General features: G+C 60.5%; 2 protein-coding genes across 4 annotated transcripts; both read left to right on the forward strand.

The window, feature by feature from the left end:
* Positions 1 to 579: 579 nt before the first annotated feature.
* On the forward strand, positions 580 to 4,706 carry ALDH3B2 (aldehyde dehydrogenase 3 family member B2). 3 transcript variants are annotated; one of them, XM_058527352.1, is made up of 8 exons: positions 580 to 741; positions 1,126 to 1,236; positions 1,432 to 1,552; positions 1,728 to 1,813; positions 2,556 to 2,682; positions 3,368 to 3,534; positions 4,141 to 4,240; positions 4,522 to 4,706. In XM_058527352.1, exons 1-8 carry the CDS (start codon positions 580 to 582, stop codon positions 4,704 to 4,706), a joined length of 1,059 nt encoding a protein of 352 aa, XP_058383335.1. The 3 variants fall into 3 exon arrangements, with proteins under 3 accessions (XP_058383335.1, XP_058383334.1, XP_058383333.1); XM_058527351.1 differs by lacking the exon at positions 1,126 to 1,236 and adding an exon at positions 1,934 to 2,015 and having other exon boundaries at positions 2,296 to 2,682; XM_058527350.1 differs by lacking the exon at positions 580 to 741 and adding an exon at positions 1,934 to 2,015 and having other exon boundaries at positions 1,192 to 1,236; positions 2,296 to 2,682.
* Positions 4,707 to 11,098: 6,392 nt separating this feature from the next.
* On the forward strand, positions 11,099 to 16,126 carry ACY3 (aminoacylase 3). Its single transcript, XM_058527354.1, is given in 7 exon segments — positions 11,099 to 11,601; positions 12,494 to 12,570; positions 12,573 to 12,688; positions 12,965 to 13,058; positions 13,193 to 13,300; positions 13,479 to 13,588; positions 15,788 to 16,126. Coding segments are annotated over 7 exon segments (957 nt in total). The 5' UTR covers positions 11,099 to 11,365; the 3' UTR covers positions 16,004 to 16,126.
* Positions 16,127 to 16,213: the final 87 nt, after the last annotated feature.

Below are 16,213 nucleotides of genomic sequence, written 5' to 3' on the forward strand. Positions count from 1 at the left end.
GCTGGCTGGGCCCCTTTTCTCACCCCCACGCCCCGTGCCTCCTCCACTCTCAGTCCCAGGGCGCTCCCTTGGGCTGTCAGGGTGAAGATAGACTCAAGTCCAGGCAGCCTCAGCTCTGCCAACCTGCCTCTCCACCTCCGCCTCCACCTTTCCACAGATGCCAGGCCTGCGCAAACACCCCCTTCTGCTCCTTGCTTTGAAATTCTCTTTCCAGGACCACCTCCCCAGAGCAGACACTGAGCCTTCCTCGTGCACACCCCAGCCTCAGTTTCCCCATCTGCCACCACAAATGCTCTGCGGGCTCTGAAGCAAAGAACCCTCGGAGTCCCTGGTTTAGGCCCAGCGGGGGCCCTGCCCACCATCCAACGAATCCCTAGTGGTCTGGGTGGAGGGGTGCCAGGCGTGAATGTGGGCGGGGTGCATGTGCTCCAGGGGTGCAGGGGCAGCCCCGGGCCCCTGGGGTTATGCGTGAGTCCCTGGGGGGGTGACTGTGAGCCCACACGGGCACAGGCGGGGAGGGGGAATGCGCCCGTGAAGATGGGGAGCCCCAGCCCACGCTGCCCACCCCCTCCCGACAGGATGGACCCCGTCGGGGACACGCTGCAGCGGCTGCGGGAGACCTTCCGCGCGGGGCGGACGCAGCCGGCCGAGTTCCGGGCCGCCCAGCTCGAGGGCCTGGGCCGCTTCCTGCGGGACCACAAGCAGCTTCTGCAGGAGGCGCTGGCGCAGGACCTGCACAAGGTGGGCCAGGGAGGCGGGCCGGCTGTGTCCTCAAGTCTCTCCTGCTGACTTAACAGACCCTCCCCTGGCATTCTAACTCATCAAACCTGTGCAGCAGGTGCCATGGTGGTACCGATGGGGAAACTGAGGTGCGTGGGGGTTAAGTCACTTGCTCGACGTCCCACAGCCAGGAAGCTGCAGAGCCGGAACTGGAGCCCAGGCTGCCTGGCCCATGGCCCGTGACCCTTGGCGCTCACTGTGCAGTTCCCAGGGGACCGGCTGTGCCGCCCCTGGAGACCGTCTCCATATCTCCAGTGGGGACCCTTGGGGACCCTGACCCCCAAGCACTAGATTGCCTCCCCACCCTGCCCCGGGCCTGACCCCCAAATTCCACCCCCACTGCAGTCAGCCTTTGAGGCGGACGTGTCTGAGCTCATCATGTGCCAGAACGAGGTCGACCTGGCCCTCAAGAGCCTGCACCCCTGGATGAAGGACGAGCCCGTGGCCAAGAGCCTGGTGAGCCGCTGGCCGGGTGGGGGGGGCAACGCCGGCCCACACTCCTTCATCACCCCCACCCAGGGAGAGTCACTGACTGTCGTGGGACCTCTGTCTCCTCATGGGGACAGCACTGCACAGGCAGCTCGAGGACACTGTGGGGGCAGGCTGTGGAGGGGTCCTCAGCGGGGCCTCACCACCCGTCCTGCACCCCAGCTCACGCAGCTGGACTCGGCCTTCATCCGGAAGGAGCCCTTCGGCCTGGTGCTCATCATCACTCCCTGGAACTACCCCGTGAACCTGACCCTGCTGCCCCTGGTGGGCGCCCTTGCCGCAGGTGAGCAGAGGATCCTGCGCCCTATGCCCTCCCAGCCCATAGTGCTTCCCAAAGGGGAGCCCAGCGTTCTGCCTGTGTGGTGCCCCCAGCCTTGCGTGCTCTCCCTGCGACTCCGCTCTCTGAATCCAGCCCCTGGGTGGGTTGTGGCACCTGTCTCCCACTTCTGCCCCTGCAGGGAACTGTGTGGTGCTGAAGCCATCGGAAATAAGCAAGGGCACAGAGAAGGTCCTGGCCGAGGTGTTGCCCCAGTACCTGGACCAGGTAAGGGCGGCCCTGCCCCCTCAGTGCCCTGCATCCCACACCCCCGCCCCTGCCAGCTGGGGAGGTCCAGTTGTGCCTGGGGCCTGTGGTGTCCCCTGAGCCACTCGTCCCACCTTGCAGAGCTGCTTTGCTGTGATGCCGGGTGGGCCCAAGGAGACGGGGCAGCTCCTGGAGCACAAGTTTGACTACATTTTCTTCACAGGTGAGTGTGGCCCCGCCAGTGTCCTGGGGCGGAGGGGTGACGTTCGAGAGTAGAGTTGGAAGGGAGGAGGCAGTAGCCAGTGATGAGGAGTGTCCCAGATGGCAATCAGTCCAGACAGGTGGGTCAGGCCTCTGGGTCTTGGAGTCTTGGAGGAGTGAGATCCTGGGGCTGCAGGGCTGGGGGCAGATCCCAGTGGGTGAGGCAGGATGGGCCAGAGAGGTAGTGCCCAGACCATCTGGCAAAGGCCAGTTGAGGTGGGGGTCAACTCCCGTGTCCCCAGGGAGCCCTCGAGTTGGCAGGATCGTCATGGCCGCCGCTGCCAAGCACCTGACGCCCGTCACGCTGGAGCTAGGGGGCAAGAACCCCTGCTACGTGGACGACAACTGCGACCCCCAGACCGTGGCCAACCGCTTGGCCTTCTTCCGCTACTTCAACGCCGGCCAGACCTGCGTGGCCCCTGACTACGTCCTGTGCAGCCCCAAGATGCAGGAGCGGCTGCTGCCCGCCCTGCAGAGCGCCATCACCCGTTTCTACGGCGAGGACCCCCGGAGCTCCCCAGACCTGGGCCGCATCATCAACGAGAAGCATTTCCAGCGGCTCCAGGGCCTGCTGGGCTGTGGCCGCGTGGCCATCGGGGGCCAGAGCGACGAGAGCGATCGCTACATCGGTGAGTCGCGCTCTCCCCGCCACCCGGGCTAAGGCCCTTCCACGCTGGAGGCCACCGCTGGGCCCCGAGTCTGGGCCCGGCTGAAACCTTGGCCCTGAGGCTCCCACGGCCCCACCGCCAGAGCCCTGCCTGGTCCACGGCTCCGGTGCCACGATCCCGTGACACTAGCGCTCCACGTCGCCGTGGTCTGCCCCTGTGACCCCACAACTCCACACTCTGGCCCCAGCTCTGGACTCTCTAAGCTGGGACCCCAGTGTTCTACCCCGAGTGCTCAGATTCCAGACTTCCGTCCCACGATCCGCTGCTCCACTGGGCCATGACCCCGGGTCCTATGAGCCCATGACTCCCGGGTTCTGAACTCCAGCGGCCCGTCCTGAGCATCGCTCTGCTGTAATTACAAAGTGGCCCGTGTCCTGGGCCACATGGCTCAGTGGGTGACACTGCTGCTCTAACAGGCTGGGACCTGGGAGCTCGGACTCCAGGGCTCTAAGATCCTGTCACCCCCTGACCGTCAGACAAAGCCTGGGGGGTTCTCCGGGCCTCGCAGGCCCTGGTCCCCTGGTCAGGTTGGGGAACCCCTGACAGTCACCTCTCGGGGGCTGTGGGGAGACTCTGTCCCCTAGAAATCCCCGAGCTGGAGCCCTCGGTCCCCACCCCGGGGCTGAGCCGTCCCCTGTGCCCGCAGCCCCCACGGTGCTGGTGGACGTGCAGGAGACGGAGCCGGTGATGCAGGAGGAGATCTTCGGGCCCATCCTGCCCATCGTGAACGTGAGGAGTCTGGACGAGGCCATCGACTTCATCAAGCGTCGGGAGAAGCCCCTGGCCCTGTATGCCTTCTCCAACAGCAACCAGGTGGGGGCTCGGGCAGGGCTGAGGCAGCAGAGGGGCCAAAAGTGGTGCAGACTGGTGACCGCCCCTTTCACAGCCCACCCTCTGAGGGTTAGCGCGGCAGATAATGCTTCCAGTGTAACTATAATCCAGGCCACCTGGACATTGGCCCGAGGGCGCCTGGCAGAGAGGGCTCGGGCAGGGCCCCAAACCTGCCAGACGCGTGGCTGGCCAGCTGTCGGCCGTGGCTGGGACAGCCTCTGCCAGGATAAAGAAGGGCTCTTTTCTATCTGGCCTGCCCAGAGAGCCCGCTTTTCCTAAACCGTGCAAAGGTTCTGTATGGGCGAGCAGAGGCCCTGAAGTGGAGATAGGGGCAGGGCAAAGCTGGGACCTGACAGGCAGAATCAGGCTGCTCACAGAGGGGACTGCACACTGCTAGGACTTGCTACCCTCCCTGCCACTTTTCACAGTCATGGGATCCCCTAGATCTGGAAAGTCCTTGAGGGGCGACACTTACTCAGTAGAGGATAGAGGCAGGGGAGGCCCCTCTGCTCCCCGTGGAATGGTGGGGGCCTGAGCCCTCTTCCCTGATGAAGAGCCCACCACCTCGCCTCCCCCACTTCCCCCCAGGTAGTGAACGAGATGCTGGATCGGACAAGCAGCGGTAGTTTCACCAGCAATGATGGCTTCGTCAACCTGACTCTGCCGTCCCTACCACTGGGGGGCGTCGGTGAGCCCTACCCTCCTCCCCACTCCAGCCCCCACCTCCCAGGGAAGTCTGGGGTAATACCCCACACCGAGGAGGCCCAGTTTTGCCTTCACTCACTGTTCAACCTTGATCCAGCCCCTGGGCTTCTCAAGGCCTCAGTTTCCCTATCTGCAAAATGGCTCTTAGAATAGCCTGACTTTCCCTGAGCTCCCTGCCAGCAGTGGGCTCCACCTGGGCGGTGGGCTGCTGCAGAGGCTGGGTGGGCTGCCCAGCCTCAGGCCCTCATTTCCGTGCCCACACAGGCAACAGCGGGATGGGAAGATACCACGGCAAGTACTCCTTCGACACCTTCTCCCACCACCGTGCCTGCCTGCTCTCCCCCTCGGGCCTGGAGAAGCTCAATGAAATCCGCTACCCGCCCTATACTGACCGGAACCAGCAGCTGATACGCTGGGCCTTGGGCTCCCAGAGTTGCACCCTTCTGTGAGCACCCTGCTTGCCTCCAGCACCCCACTCCCATGACCCCTCTGTCCTGCTGCTGCCAATGTGCTCAGTGGTCCCTGGAAGGCAGGGCGTCCTGTCCAAGAGTGCAAAGATCCTGCTCCTGGGGATCTGAACAGACCCCTGGCTGGGCAGGACCTCTGAGCCACTGGGCCAGCTCCTTTTAAGGCCCAGTCTCCTCTGCAGCCTTCTGACAGATTTGTTGACCCTCTGCGAATATGTCTAGGTATGTCTGATGATGGAGAACTCACCCCTTGCAAGGTTGGGCAGCTCTTATGGTTAGAAAGGACTCCCTTGTGTCAGATCTAGAAATAAGCTCCCAAAATACAGAGCAATTTCAAACAGCTCCATTCACATCTGGTTTGGGGAGCTGGGTGTGTCTGACCTGAAGTGATCACATCTTGAACCCAGATCTGGCCAAGTGGTGGTGGCTGCCTGAAGTGTATCATTGACAAAGACTCTAATGCTGTGTGTGGAATCAAAGGAACGTGTGCACAGTTGATTAGTGATGTCTGCTATGGACACAGGCTGGAGTTGTGCACATGCTAGCCACATCCGTCATCCCTCAAGAATTCTTCATCCCCAGAATCTAAATCTGGTCACTTCATCTGACATATGAGGAGGCTGAGGTCTAGAGACAGGAGAGGGCTGAACTGAGTTTATACAGCAAAGCAGGGCAGAGCTGAGCAACGGTGGGCTTTATTGAGAAATGTAGGGGTAGGGGGTCAGTAAACAGAGTATATCTGGTCCATTGTGACCAGCCTCTTGCTCTTTCCCCAGTCCTCACCCTGGGATCCCAATTCTGATCTCCCCCAGTCTTGCTTCAGTGGGCTCCTCACCCCTCAGAGCCATGGGAAAACTGGGCTAGTGGCCTGAGGTTGAGGGAAGAAGGGGAGGTATGATCTTCCTGCCCCCCCGGAATTGTTGCAGATAGTTGACTCCAAGAGGGTACAGGATGGAGTCGAAAGAGGTGCTTAACAGGGGCTTACTGATGAGTGAAGGAAAGAGTGAATAAGGAAGTGAGAGGACGGATGGACGGATGGATGGGTGGATGGATGGATAGGTGAGTGAGTGGATGGATGGGTAGATGTGTGGGTGGGTGGGTGGGTGGGTAGGTGGATGGATGGATGGATGGATAGGTGGGTGGGTAGATGGATGGGTAGATGTGTGGATGGATGGATGAATGGATGGACGGACGGATGGATGGACGGACGGATGGGTGGATGGATGTCTGGATGGATGGACGGATGTCTGGATGGATGGATGGATGGATGGATGGATAGGTGGGTGAGTGGATGGATGGGTAGATGTGTGGGTGGGTGGGTGGGTGGATGGATGGATGGATGGATAGGTGGGTGGGTAGATGGATGGGTAGATGTGTGGGTGGATGGATGAATGGACGGACGGACGGACGGACGGACGGATGGACGGATGGACGGACGGACGGACGGATGGATGGATAGATGGATGGATGAGATGGTGGGTGGGTAGAAGGACAAGTGAGTGGTTGGGTGAATGGATGAATGAGATGATGGATAGTTGGGTGGGTGGATGGGTGAATCGGTAGATGGGTAGGAGACCCAGGTAGAAGCTGAGTGACCAATGAACCTAGATCTAAGAGATTCCCTCTCTCCCCACCCGTGCCTGGGGAATTTGTTTCCTCAAAATAACCACTGGACTGAAAAGAGAGACCTAGAGAGATGGAGGAGAATCAGAGGGTCCCCCAGCCACAGTCTGGGCAGTGGGTCCAGTGAGCAAAGAACGGAAGATACAGCTCATTGAAGACTCTTCAAGTATTTCGCTGCCCAAACCACGCCCAATCTTGTTCCCTTTGCCTTCTTGGCCATTAGTTGCTGTGGTTCAGATAGGGGACAAAACCTCTAAGGAAACTGTGGCTCTGGGGGGCCAGCAGGGCAGGAGAGCAGTCCCAGAATGACATCATGACGGCGTCTGCAGTCAAGATGGCCTTTCTCCCTCTCTCAGTCGGGCCCATGCACCTTGCCCTTCTCCTACTCTGAGGCAGTTGGTGCAGGGGTCAAGGGCACAGGGTCTGGACTCAGGCCAACTTGGGTTTGAATCCTGGCTCTGTGATATCCAGGCTGTGTGAACTAGGGCAATTGTGAGCCCTCTCTGAGCCTCAGCCATGAATTAGGGCTGTCAGTAGTGCTAGCTTCACAGGCATCTGGGGAGGACGAAGCGAGACTGTGCATGGTGAGCCCCTCGGCTTGTGTGTTTGTTCCCACCACCCTTAAAATCTCTATCATGGTGTTCTTAGTCCGGTTATGGGCGAGAAACTGAGGCTCAGAAAGACTGAGTTTCTAAGTTTCTGAGTCTCTAAGGCTTGGCTGAATTCACACCTGAGTGTGCCTGCTCTAAAGCCCAGAGCAGGGCAGGACATCTTGTCCCTGGGGCCTAGAGAGTGCAGAAAACTTCCTAGGGTCACACAGAGAAGTCTGGGGCCCTGTCTCCCTGAGTCCAGCCATAGCTGGACTCTGCACCCGTTTGCCCGCTCACAGGCCCCTCGAGATGGCAGGCTCTCATCTGATTGGTGGAGCAGAGTTACATGACTTCACCCTAGCTGCAAGGGAGGCTGGGAAGTATGTCCTCACTTCTACCCTGGAGGCTGTTCAAGAGAGACCACGAAGTCACAAGTGTCCCCTGTTCACTCCACCCTTCACAGTTCCAGCCTTTTGCTCTCTCGGTCACAGCTGACTGGGCCCAGTCCTGGAGGCCGTGTCATCTGGACATGGAACAGACTGTCCTGCGTTTTATGACCCAGCAACACAGAGGTTCAGAGAGCCCTGGCCTTTGCTCACGCTGTTCTCTCCTCCCAGTACCCCCTCCCTTCCCCCTCTGCCCCACCCTCAACCCCACTCAGGCACTGCCTCCCCCAGGAATCCAGCTCTAATTCCAGACAGGTCTCTGTGGCCCTCATCTGGCTCACATAGTGCCCTACACTTAGCTGCAGTAGTTCCACCACCTAGAAAGCTTGGGTGCGCATCACTCCAGTGCCCCAGTGTTTCTGGGTGCTTTTGGGCAAGTCCCTTAACTTCTCTGAGCCACCTTTCACTTATCTTATAGAATGGGGTTCTCACCTGCCTCTCAGAGTTGGTGTGAGAGTGAAGTGGGATCATATGGGTCTGGGGTCCCGGGGTCCCCATTCCAGGATGCAGTGGAGTCCAGACTCTTACGTAAGACGAGCCACTGCAGAGGCTCCCCCCGGCCACACACCTCCCAAAGCTTCCCAGAGCTCTGTCATGGCCTCAAGGTTTGTGACAGCAGCCTCTCCTGGTCCAGCAGTCACAGCGTCCTGCCACCCCAAGGCTTGGGGGCAGTCCCAGGGTCCCTTAGGGCTCAGGGCTCAGCCTCAGCCATAGGTGCTGGTGCCACTGTGTAACCAGCCACAGTCCAGAGTGGGCCATTGAGAAAAAGAACAACGTGGGGCGCAGGACACCAGGCCTGCAAGAAGCAGAGGGCAGAGTGGTCCTGGGGGGGATGGATGAACAGGCTGTGATAAGGGTGCTGTGAAAGGCCAGCGGGGGTGGGGGGATGAGCAGAGGCCAAAGGGAGAGTCAGAGCCTAGGCGGACGGTCAGGCAGGGGGCTCCAAAGCCACTGGACAGTGGCCCTCGGGCGTGGCTCCCAGGTCACGTGGCTCTCCTGGGCCAAGCCTTACAATTTCGTGGGTTGGTTCAGGTTCTGACCCCTCTTCGGGCCTCAGTTTCCCCAGCTGCGGTGAAGACGCTGGACTCACCAGGAGTCACGACGCCTCTGCCCTCGGTCAGGCCAGGGTTGGCGTGCGTGTGCCTGTTTCCCCAGCTTGTGCTGGCCCTTGGTTCCTTCGCTCCTCACAGCTGCCCGGGGCTGGCAGAGAGCCTCACTCCCAGGCAGGAGCCAGGGCCCAGAGAGGGCACTGACTCTCCCCACACAGCCTGTCAGGGATAGGCGTCAGGGATAGCCCTAGAGGGGCCGGGGGCTCTCCATCTCCTGGGGCTCAGAGGTGGGACTCAGCAGGTCCACCTCCAGACTGTTCTCACTGCTGTCTCACAGACACACGTCAGTACACATGATACAGACGTGAATACACAGATCCTCAGACACGCACTCTGTAGGGGCTGCTGTTTCTGGGGGCCGTTGCCCGGCTCCGGGACCCCCTTGCATTCTATAAACACCCTCTGAAATGGGGAAGCTGGACCCCAGCCAAGGGAAGTGGAACTTTCCAGGACCCTCGAGTGCTGTCCTCTCCAGAGTCAGGGGCCCAGCACCTCCTGGAGGGAAGCGCCCTGATCCCCAGGAGCCCCCAACATAGCCAGGGCTGCCGAGTAGGGCCTTCCTTCCTTCGCAAGAGGCCCAGCACTGCGTCAGCAGAAGCCCAGCAGCTGGGGCGGGCCTCTGGAACAAAGACCACGGCTTCTGACTCGGAAAGCGGGGCCTTGAAACCCCTACCCTGTGCAGAGCAGGGAGCAGGGCCTGGGAGGGAGGCAGACACCGGCCCCCCGCTGACTCGCTCTGCAACCACTGCCAAGTCATTCAACCTAGAGCCCAGGTCCACACCCATGAAACGGCGTGAGGGAGACCTGCCCTCCCTCTGCGGCCTTCCGGGGCCGCTCCCATGAAGATTCAACGACCCTACTGGAGGTCTCGGCCCTCCCTTTGCTGAGCCTCCAGATCCCAGGAGGGGGTGGCCCCTGGATGAGCTATCAGGGAGCCCTGCCCTGTTGGTGACCCAGCCTCACACTTCCCCACCCTCCCAGCCACCCTATTGAGGTACGAGCGGTCCTGATGGGAGCCACAATCCCACGATCCAGGTGGGGATGGCAGGAGATTGGGAGAGTGGTGAGCGGGGCCTGGCCCTCATCATGAGTGGTGTGTGATCTGAGCAGCTGCAAACAGGGCTGGCCTGGGGGGCTCGGCCACGGGAGCTGGTGGGCCTGGTTCTGGAGCAGGGCTGGACCGGCCAGGGAGGACCCAGTCTGGCAGTGAGGAACGACAGGGCCCCCGGGCCTGGCATACAGTAGGCAATAGGTGACCCGACTGCATAGTTCACTGCCCGCCTCTGCCTGTCTCCTCAGGGACCTCTGGACTGTCCTCAGCTCCCCTCTGAGAGCTGAGCGGTGGGGGGAGGACAGGTGGGGCGCAGGACAGGCTCCAGGGCTGGGTGCAGGGGATTTCGCCTTCATCCTTCCCCCTTGCCCCATGAGAGCAGCAGGGAGAGTGTGGGCTCAGACTGGATGCCCCTGGGTTCCAGGTCCAGCCTCATCTCTAGTGCCCTGTGTGCCTTTAGTCCTTCTGTCTGAGCCTCAGTTTCCACATCTGTAAAATGGGTCTGAAGGTCATTTCCAAAACGGAGCAGCTGAGTCATCTGAGTTTCACCTGTCCCTAAAAACGGCTAATAATACAGGAGGAAATATTTTGAAAATTTTTTGAAAGCATCAAAGAGCTATAAAGCTGGGACCCCACAGACCATAGCCCCTTAGGGTAAGGGTGGCCTGGGAGTGAACCTGGCCCTCTGGGGGCTGCAAGGACAGAAGCACGTTGCTGAGCCGGTGGAGGGGAGGACGCTTCTCATCTGGACAGCCGCCAAGGCTCACGCCTCAGTAAGTAACTGGCAGTGGCCTGGTCAGACCCGGCGCCCCTGGCTGGACACCCGTGCAGTAAACAGCCTGTGCTTGGCAGCCCTCTGGGGCTCTCTCTGGGGGAATTCGTCTTCATCCCAAGCCGTAGAGTCCCTGCAGCTCACTTTCCAAGCCCAAGTGCAGCTCCCCAGCGGGAGCCCTACCTGGCCCTGGGAGGCAGGGCTGCCCCTATTCCCAGAAGAAGGACAGAGGGCAAGGACAGGAGCCTGGCCGTGGGACCTGAACTCGGCAGCGGCAAGTAACACTGCGGGGGGGAGCTGGGCGGGGAGACCCCAGCGACCTGACCTCTGGGTGGACCTGAGCCACACCACCCGCCCCCTGCTCCCCGCCAGCTCAGCACAAACACTTCCTGCCCGGAGATCTCCAGGCCCATATATAGCCGCTGGCCTAGGAGGGGCTCACCCCAGCCCTGGAGGCCCAGGAAGCCAGACCCGCATCTGCAGGTATTCACCCCTCCCTGAGGCCCCTGCACCAGCTCCGAGGAGCACGGGGGAGGGGCAGGAAGGAGCAGGAAGCCAGACCTCCACCGCTAATTCATGTGGAGCTCTCCACTCCCCATGCTGCGCCCCAGTTTCCCCATCTGTAAAGTGGGTGCATAATCTTCTTGCCTAAGGGAGTATGCCTTGATGACTCCATCTCCCCGAATGTCTGGGCCCCTCTTCTCAGCTTAGGAGAAAGAAACTATCTCCAGTGGGAGCAGGGAAATGGTCTCCTCAGAGAAAGGCCGGGGAGGGTAATGCTTATCCTCGAAGGAGAGGTGCCGATTCGAAGGGGAGGGACTGTAGGCTCCCCGAGGGAGAAACATCGAGCTGGGCCACTGGAGGCACACGCGGGACACAGCTGAGCTACCATCCAGCCACACCTGTTGACAGACAGCCGCCCTGCCTGGCTTGGCCTCCTCAGGCCTCAGGGAGCTCATCACCGCCATCCCAGCTCTGCCCACGGGGCCCTGTGTCTGTGCCAGGGTCACCTAGGCAGGCCCACCAGCAGGCGCTCCACCCCACACGGGGATGTGCTTGCGGCCTGTGCCCCGAGAGCCCCTGCGCCGCGTGGCGGTGACCGGGGGCACCCACGGCAACGAGATGTCTGGCATCTACCTGGTCCGGCACTGGCTGCGGGCCCCGGGGGAGCTGCAGAGACCCAGCTTCTCCGCCACGCCCGTGCTGGCCAACCCGGCGGCCACAGCTGCCTGCCGCCGCTACGTGGGCCGTGACCTCAACCGCACCTTCACCAGTGCCTTTCTCACGTGAGTGTTCTCACCACTATGGGACCCCTGTCGGCCAAGCCGGCCCAGCCTCTCAGCCTGGCACTGAAGTCCCCACCTCAGACACCCGCTCCAGCCACCAGTAGGGCGCACCTCTCTGCCTGGGATACCCATTCCTCCTTTTTCAGTTTGGAGAAATCCAGATTGATGCCGCCTCCTCCAGGAAGCCTGTCCTAACTCCAGGCTGGTCAGGGCCTCCTCTGGGTCCCCCAGACCCTGGGCTTGCCTCAGATCAGCCCCACAGGCTGTGTTTACTTATCTTGTGCCCCAACCACTGTTCACACTGTTCTTCAGTGGATATGCAGTGAGCCCCATCTCTGAGCCAGGCTCCAGGTGGCTCAGGTGAGAGGATGGGGAATAGGACCGAGGTGTTGTCCTCAGTTTACTGGGGTAGACAGAGGAAGAACCCAGCAACCACAACCCAGGAAGCTAAATGCAGGGGTGGGGGCGACACAAAGCATCTCATCTGGCCAAAGGCAGTCAGGGAAGGCTTCCTGGAGGAGGTGGTATCTCAGCCAAGTGGAGAAGAAGTTAACCAGGTGAAGAGAGGAGAGGGGTTCCCAGGAAAGGCGCAGCAGGTGCAAAGGCCTGGAGGTGAGACCAGCATGGTGCTCGGAAGTGTGGCTGGAGTGAAAGCTGATGAGGCGGCAGCGGAGGGTTTGGACTTTATGGGGACGGTGAGGAGCCAACGAGGGTCCTGAGCCAAGCAGGCAGGCCACAGTGGCCTGAAGGAAGAGCCCTGGAGCTGCTCTGTCTCTCCTGCGGTGTCCCAGCAGCTTCACTCCTGTGGGCACCATTAGGCTGCTCTCCCTTTAAACTTCTGATCACTGACTGAGCATGGCGGGGGGCTGACACCCCACTCCTGCCCCTGCAGTGCCACGGCCCACCCAGGCGACCCATACGAGGTGACAAGGGGCCAAGAGCTGAACCAGCTGCTGGGGCCCAAGGACTCCCGCCGGCCTTCGACTTCATCCTCGACCTGCACACCACCACGGCCAACATGGCCGCCTGCCTCATCGTGGACAACGCCCACGACGCCTTTGCCTTGCACCTGTGCCGCCATCTACAGGTGGCCCTGCCCTCCAGAGGACAGAGCGAGGGAGGGTGGGGAAGGGGACAGGGGGCAGAGGGGATGGCCCCCCTTCCCTGCCACCTTCGGGTACTCCAGGCCCTCTGGTTCCTCCCTTCCCCCTCCCCACCGGAGAGCGGGGGGTGGGGGGTGGGGGGGGGAGACGGGCCTCGGACAGGAGGGTGGTGCCCCGTGCTCCCTCCATGCTCTCCCCCACCGCCTCAGTCTCCCCTCCCAAGCAGGCCTAGGGCCCTGACCCGCCCCTCCCGCTCCCAGCTGCAGAGCCCGGAGCTGCCCTGCCGGGTCTTCCTGTCGCAGGTGCCCAGGAAGGAGAGTTTCCACCTGGACTCGATAGCCAAGAACGGAATGAGTAGGCCGCCACCGTGGGAGAAGTGGGCGGGGCCTGGAGGGGCCGGGCCAGATGATGGGCGGGGCCAGGGGCCTGGGGTCTGGAGCACCCTCCCTCTGTGGAGCCTGCCTGACCCTTTGCCTCCCGGTCCCCAGCCCCGGAGCTGGGCCCCCAGCCTCAGGGCTTGCTGCGGGCCGACCTGTTCACCAGGATGAGAGCCCTGGTGGCTGCAGCTCTGGACTTCATTGAGCTCTTCAACCAGGGTGAGACCTCCCAGGGCCTTGCCGGGAAACTGAGGCCCAAAGAGGAGAGGGCCTGGCCCAGGGGCCAAGGAGCTGGGCTCATGGCCAGGCTTGGAACCAGCCCTGAGTGGCCCCCTCGGCCCACCCCGCCACAGAGCTGGAGGGAGGGATGGGCTCACACACCTGGTCTCCCACACAGGCACGGCTTTACCTGCCTTTGAGATGGAAGCCTATAGAATCCTGAGCTTTGTGGATTTCCCCCGCACGGAGGCCGGGGACTTGGCAGGCACTGTGCATCCTCAGCTGCAGGTGTGTGTGTGTGTTGGGAGGGGACTCCTGGGTCACAGCCTTGGGGATGTCAGGGGAAACTGAGGCCCAAAGGAAGGGACCACAGGTGCCTTCCACAGGGTCACCAGCATCTCAGAATCAGGAGCAGGAGGACGGGAGCCTGGGCCCCCTACTGCCTCCCCTGGAAACCCACACGCAGGCCTGGAACTTGGGGCCACACTGATCCTCATGGCACCCACGGAAGGCATGAGAGGACCCCTCAACAGCCTGGACACGCCTCTCCTGGCTGCAGAAGGCAGAGGGAGGGAGGAGATGGGGGCAGGCACGATCCAATTCCTCTGCCTGGGGGTGCAAATACAGAGCCCTCTCTTTATTTTCCAATTAAGTTCTTGAGCATTCCTATGCACATTAGCAGGGAGTCCAGCATGTCCCTCACCAGGCCTCCCTTCCTGAATGTTCCAGGAATTGGGCAATTCTGCTTCTACACCACCAGGAGGAGGTTGGGAAGAATGGGCTGGCCCCCAGCTGCTGCTCTGCTTGCTGTCACATGGGGGGGCTGTTGAAACGGCCCATGCCCTCCATGGCCTTGGTGTCCAGCAGTGCCCAGGCAGCAGGGGTGTCCTAGCCTCCTTAGTAACTGTTCCCCAAGCCCCCCAACTGGACTTCAGAGGTGAGAGGGGCTTCAGAGGGGCCACCTGCTCTGTTGGCACCAGCCTGCCCCCTCACCAGTGACCAGCCAGAGCCCCCTCCTCCACGGTGAGTCCTTATGGGCCAGCGGAACTCAGGTGGGGGACCCTCCCCTTAGTATCGGAGGTGACCAAGTAATGCTGAACCTCTGCAAGGATGGGCTTCTGTCGCGGGGGCCTCCACTTCCTTCCTCCGTCAGCCCTGTCCGTCCCTGAGAGGTACAGGCCCTGGTCCCCAAGGCCTGCGGGACCTCCAGCGTGGGAGCCACCCAGCAGACAGAGCCGGCATGTGCTGAGGGCACAGCAGAGCACAGGCACGAAAAAGAGAGAAATGTTGGGAAGAAATTGATATTTCAAAAATATTTTAGGGCCGGCCCCGTGGCTTGGCGGTTAAGTGCCAGCGCTCTGCTGCTGGCGGCCCGGGTTCGGATCCTGGGTGCGCAGGCACCGCTTCTCCTGCCATGCTCAGGCCACGTCCCACATACAGCAACTAGAAGGATGTGCAGCTATGACATACAACTATCTACTGGGGCTTTGAGGGAAAAAATAAATAAATAAAATCTTTTTTTTTTTTTTTTTTTTTTTTTGTGAGGAGATCAGCCCTGAGCTAACATCCGCCAATCCTCCTCTTTTTTTTGCTGAGGAAGACGGCCCTGGGCTAACATCCGTGCCCATCTTCCTCCACTTTATATGGGACGCCGCCACAGCATGGCTTACCAAGCAGTGCGTCAGTGCGCGCCCGGGATCCGAACCAGCGAACCCCGGGCCGCCGCAGCGGAGCGCGCGCACCTAACCTCTTGCACCACCGGGCCGGCCCCAATAAATAAAATCTTAAAAAAAAAAAAAAAAAATATTTTAAAGGACCAAAGTAACAATTGTAGGAAAATCAGAACTTGGTTGGACTTTTTTGTCTTCTTATTACAGCTTCGTGTTTTATTTGGAGGTGTCATCTTGCTTGTAATGACGTTATGGTGGAGGGGCACCATCCTTTCAGCGTTTAAGGCTAGAGGGTGTTAAGCCGCCCTGCCCATCTTCCATGCAGAGGCTAAGTAATAACAGTCATTTTGAGTGATTTGTTCCACAATTTTAAAATATATTTAATGAACTTTTATATTGTGTTTACTACGTGCCAGACACTATTAGCCATTTGATTTAAACCTCAGGTTGATGGGGGAGATATAATCTCTATGTTACAGATGAGGAAGCTAAGGACCAGAGAGGTTAAGTGACTTGCTCCAGATCACACAGCCAGCAAGGATTTGAACCCAGGTTTCACTATCTGTGGCCATAACCACTAGACTGCACTTCCACAATGACAAATGTCTTTTTAAGATGACTGGTGTCTCCATTTAGATACAGAGCCAGCTGGCATCTCAGCAGACACCTTGTCACATCAATTGAGGAAGTGAAGGACTGTGTGGGCGAGGCCATAAGTCCTCGCCCACACACTTGGGCAGTCCCTGCTGGGGTGGCTCCCACAGGGGCCGGGGCAGAGGTCAACGCCAACAACCTCGGCCCTTGGCTCTCCTCTCAGGACCGAGACTTCGAGCCGCTGCGGCCCGGCGCACCCATCTTCCAGATGTTCAGCGGCGAGGACGTGCTCTATGAGGGGGAGTCCACCGTGCACCCTGTGTTCATCAATGAGGCCGCCTACTATGAGAAGGGCATTGCCTTCTTCCAAACCGAGAAGCTCACGTTCTCCGTGCCCGCCCTGCCCGCGCTGGCCCCCACCACCACCCGGGGTCCGTAACCCAGGCCCAGCCTCAGCCCTCCCATCTGAAGAATGGATCCTGAGGCACACTCCCCGGCCCAGGGCCCTTTGCCACCCCCATACCTCTGTGCCTCAGTTTCCCATTCTATAAAATGGAAGATGTCCGGGGTCCATGGTTTGTATCCTCTATCCTGCATAGCCCCTCTCTGTGACCTCAGGATTTGGGGCAGGTCTGGCCCAGTGTGGTCT

Source organism: Diceros bicornis, chromosome 31 (assembly GCF_020826845.1).
Source record: "Diceros bicornis minor isolate mBicDic1 chromosome 31, mDicBic1.mat.cur, whole genome shotgun sequence".
Classification (NCBI taxonomy): Eukaryota; Metazoa; Chordata; class Mammalia; order Perissodactyla; family Rhinocerotidae; genus Diceros; species Diceros bicornis.